General features: G+C 35.6%; 2 protein-coding genes across 2 annotated transcripts in view; both read left to right on the top strand.

The window, feature by feature from the left end:
- Positions 1-1,568, top strand: part of LOC106530050 (sialoadhesin) — a 7,297-nt gene extending 5,729 nt beyond the window's left edge. The window contains exons 5-8 of the mRNA XM_014025609.1: positions 120-392; positions 622-721; positions 808-973; positions 1,064-1,568. Of these exons, the coding sequence (XP_013881063.1) occupies positions 120-392; positions 622-721; positions 808-973; positions 1,064-1,210 (686 nt within the window). The 3' untranslated portion in view covers positions 1,211-1,568. The remainder of the gene's footprint in view (positions 1-119; positions 393-621; positions 722-807; positions 974-1,063) is intronic.
- A 512-nt stretch (positions 1,569-2,080) lies between these two features.
- Positions 2,081-3,619, top strand: part of xrcc1 (X-ray repair complementing defective repair in Chinese hamster cells 1) — a gene marked incomplete in the record, with an annotated part of 33,616 nt that continues 32,077 nt past the window's right edge. The window contains 2 exon segments of the mRNA XM_014025620.1: positions 2,081-2,495; positions 2,584-2,676. Coding sequence (XP_013881074.1) covers positions 2,445-2,495; positions 2,584-2,676 — 144 coding nt within the window.

Raw genomic sequence — 3,619 nt, 5'->3', positions numbered from 1 at the left:
GTTGTTGTTGTTGTTGTTGTTGTTATGCAAAATATGTTGAATTAGAATAAACTTGTTTCTTAGAAGGGTTATAAATTAATGCAAAGCACAGTAAAAAGTAAATCTTTTCACTCCTATAGATAAGCCATCCATCCTGCAGCTCTCCTCCACCTGTGCTCTGAAGGACTCTGAGGTTCTCTGTCACTGTTCCRTCGACTCCAACCCCAAAGCAGCCGTCACCTGGAGCGTTAACGGAACCGTTCCACCTCTCGATTACAACGTGTCCGTAACATCAGACGCTGACACGCTAACGGCCTCTCTGAGGGGTCACATGGACGAACCACAGAGGATCACCTGCTTTGCTTTCAACTCCCTTGGAAATGACTCCCTTGTTTTGCTGCAGGGAGATGAAGGTGCGCTCAAAGTGCTTTCACTTCTTTCCTCAGTGAGAAAGGCAACAGCTCTTCTCCTGGTTTATTCACTCTGATGGTGAACTGTCCGTACAACACGCAGCTCACTAGATAGTAAAAATAAACCTTATAATTTATTCCCTTGTATATGAGGTATAACATTTCACAGATTATAACTTGTCAGCAGTGTAGGTTCTAAATCTAGTTTTGGTGATCTTGTCTGTATTTTCAGAAASTGTATCTTTGATTTGGATCATTTTACCTGCTGCGGTCATCTGTCTGCTCATATTCCTCCTGCTTCCTCTTGTGTACTGGAGGAAAAAAGCTGAAAAGTAAGCAAAGCAAATACACCTTTTAAATAGTCTCTTTAATTCAAAGCATTCAGTGAAGTTAACTTATAATGTTCTGCTTCCATTAGACGCGTTCTTAGAGGACCTCCAGTCGTGTACCCTGAAGGACTGGGAATTTACCAGGACAGGATGCCACTCTATGTTAACTGCACTGAAGTGACTCATGTTTACACCAATGGCAGCTACCAGCTTGTATACCAGAACTGCACGCCTCTTTTTGTTCATACCAAGCAGGTATTAGACTAGTTTGATTCTTACAAATGAGAAAACAGGAAAATAACTTGAATTTMTAAGACCTTGATTTGTAACGTCTCTCTTTTTCAGAGCCGTCCAATGGGGCGAAGAGGTGGGGCGAGAAGAAGAGACAGAGAAGCCAGAGGGACTGATAGAAGAGCTGACGTGGAAGTTAGAGGCACAAGAGCGGTGCAGGAATCTGATCCAGAGACAGCCATCTACCTGGAGATTCTCTGAGTCAGAAACTAATTGCAAATGTGTGTTGAGTTCAATCTTGTTCATGAGCCAATATGAGCATGGTCATTAGAGTTCTCAAATATTTTTTATGTGTTAGAGTGCTTTTTTACAAAAGATGGAAAGATTTGATTTAAAAAAGGTTCATCTTTCCAGAATAGAAGCGCCTAATATTTAATGTTTTCTGATAAATAGAATAGAATAGAATAGAATAGAATAGTTCTGTAAAACTGCCCATGATGTTTTGCCTTTAGAAGTAAAAAAATAAATAAGTGCTGAAACTTTAGGTTCAAAGTTCACTATTTACTTATTTTTGTTTGTTTGTTTGTTTTAGACCAATGCCATAAACAGGCACTGTAAATAMATGTTTATAGAATTTTTCTTTGTGTAAAAACTGTGATAAAAAACAGTTTCTCTAATAATCATTCATAATAATAAAAAGTCTTTTGTCTAATCTTGTCTAATCTTGGATTTAATTACTCAAGGTTAATGTTAAAACAGTATTRCCTACGCCATGAACTACACATTTAATAATATTTATTAAATAATAAATATTCATTCTTTTGCCAATTATTAAGCAGAATCAAGAAAACTGGTTGYCTAAATGCTTTTTCCTTAGATTTCCGATTGAAATCTTGTTCCAAGGCCAAAGAAAAACAACTCTAATCTAAATACCTTTCAGTAATTTAAAAGCTTTTTACAATCTTTAGTTTGTACAGTATTTACTCACACAAGTTCTGCAGTTCACACTCATTCCAACTGAGGGCGCTAAAACCCATGTGATGAAGTAATAAGACAGAAGAAGAGAAATCGAAGGCTCTCATTGGACAAAAATTGTGGTAGTCGGAAATTACATCACTTCGTTATATTTGCAGCCTTTTGGTGGGAAAATGAGTGCGCCTTCATGCACTTTTAACGTAATATTTACAGCGAGCAATATATGTTTTTAGAAATTTACTATATATTGGAAGTGACGATTGTGCGTCACGCATATCGGAGTGCGTAAGATCGTTAGGAACGAGTTTTTTAAGTGGTAAATTGTCACACCAACCAGCAGGAAAACTTAACTCTGCTATTGTTTGCTAGCATGCTAGCGAACAGAGATACTTGAGCGACACAGAACGTAAATTAGGAGTATTTTTATATTTATTCAGCTTAAAACAACGCTGCTCCGTGACTATAAAACGCCTTTTTGAGGGCTAATTTATTGTATTTGAATTTGTCGGGTGTCAACAACATGCCAGAAATCAAACTGAAGCATGTGGTGTCCTGCAGCTCAGAGGATAATGTAAGTTTTCTCACTCTTCTTTAGCGCAGCCAGTGTTTAGCGATTTCCAGTTTTTCATAAACCTACTTTTTGTTGTAACACAAAACAGACTCACAAAGCAGACAACCTGCTGAGCTCAGACACCTACAGGAAGTGGAAAGCAGCCAGAGCCGGTGAGAAGCAGACGTCTGTCATCCTGCAGGTTTGTTTAGGCCAGAGTTGTAAAGTAACTAAGTACAAGTACGTCTTTACTGTACTTAAGTAGAAATTTTGGGTATCTGTACTTTACTTGAGTAATTATTTTTCAGCTTACTTTTTACTTCTACTTACATTTTCACACAATTATCTGTACTTTCTACTTACATTTTTTTAAAAGGCAAAAAGTAGAAAGTCGTTCCTTTTATTTCATTTTTGCTTGTTTTTATTCCAGCTTGTTATTAAAAAATAAATACTATCCATATAAATTGTGCCTCCTAGATAAAGTGAATTTGATTGTGGTTGAATGAGAATTATAAATATAAAATTCTGATACTGTATTAGTTTGTACACAAACAAATCATGTCACACTCCAGCAGGACATACTAATCATTAAAATAAAAGTACTGAAGTATTTGTATTTTATGAATTATATTATTGTATTTAGCAGCAGCCCTTGGATAGATTTTTCTTTTGAGGAAAAGGTTTGGGCAACTTAGCTTAGTGCATACTAAGTTTAACATAAATTAATTATTTTAATACGAAATAGTCCTTTCTGTATATTTTGGGGAGGTCACCTAATCAATGCCATTACGGAAAATCTACCTGCTTGTTTGAAGTCAATACTTTTAATGCTTAAGTACAAAAAATATCAAATACTTTAAGACTTTTACTCAAGTAATATTCCTAAAGGAGACTTTAACTTTTACCAAAGTAATTTTTTGGTAAGATACTTGTACTTTTACTCAAGTATCACTTTGTGGTACTTTATACTAGGGCTGCCACAAATGATTATTTTAATTATCGATTAATCACCGATTATTTATTCGATTAGTCTACTAATCGGATCATACGTTAATTGAATATAAAACATAGAGCTTATCACGCCAGAATGCAGCTGCTATTATATAACCATGGTTAGATTTTAGCTATATGCTAACTAAAAATAA

The sequence above is a fragment of the Austrofundulus limnaeus genome, unplaced genomic scaffold (genome assembly GCF_001266775.1).
Source record: "Austrofundulus limnaeus strain Quisiro unplaced genomic scaffold, Austrofundulus_limnaeus-1.0 Scaffold488, whole genome shotgun sequence".
In the NCBI taxonomy this organism is placed as follows: Eukaryota; Metazoa; Chordata; class Actinopteri; order Cyprinodontiformes; family Rivulidae; genus Austrofundulus; species Austrofundulus limnaeus.
Note: the sequence above shows the minus strand (reverse complement) of the source record. Positions and strands in the feature narration are given on the sequence as shown.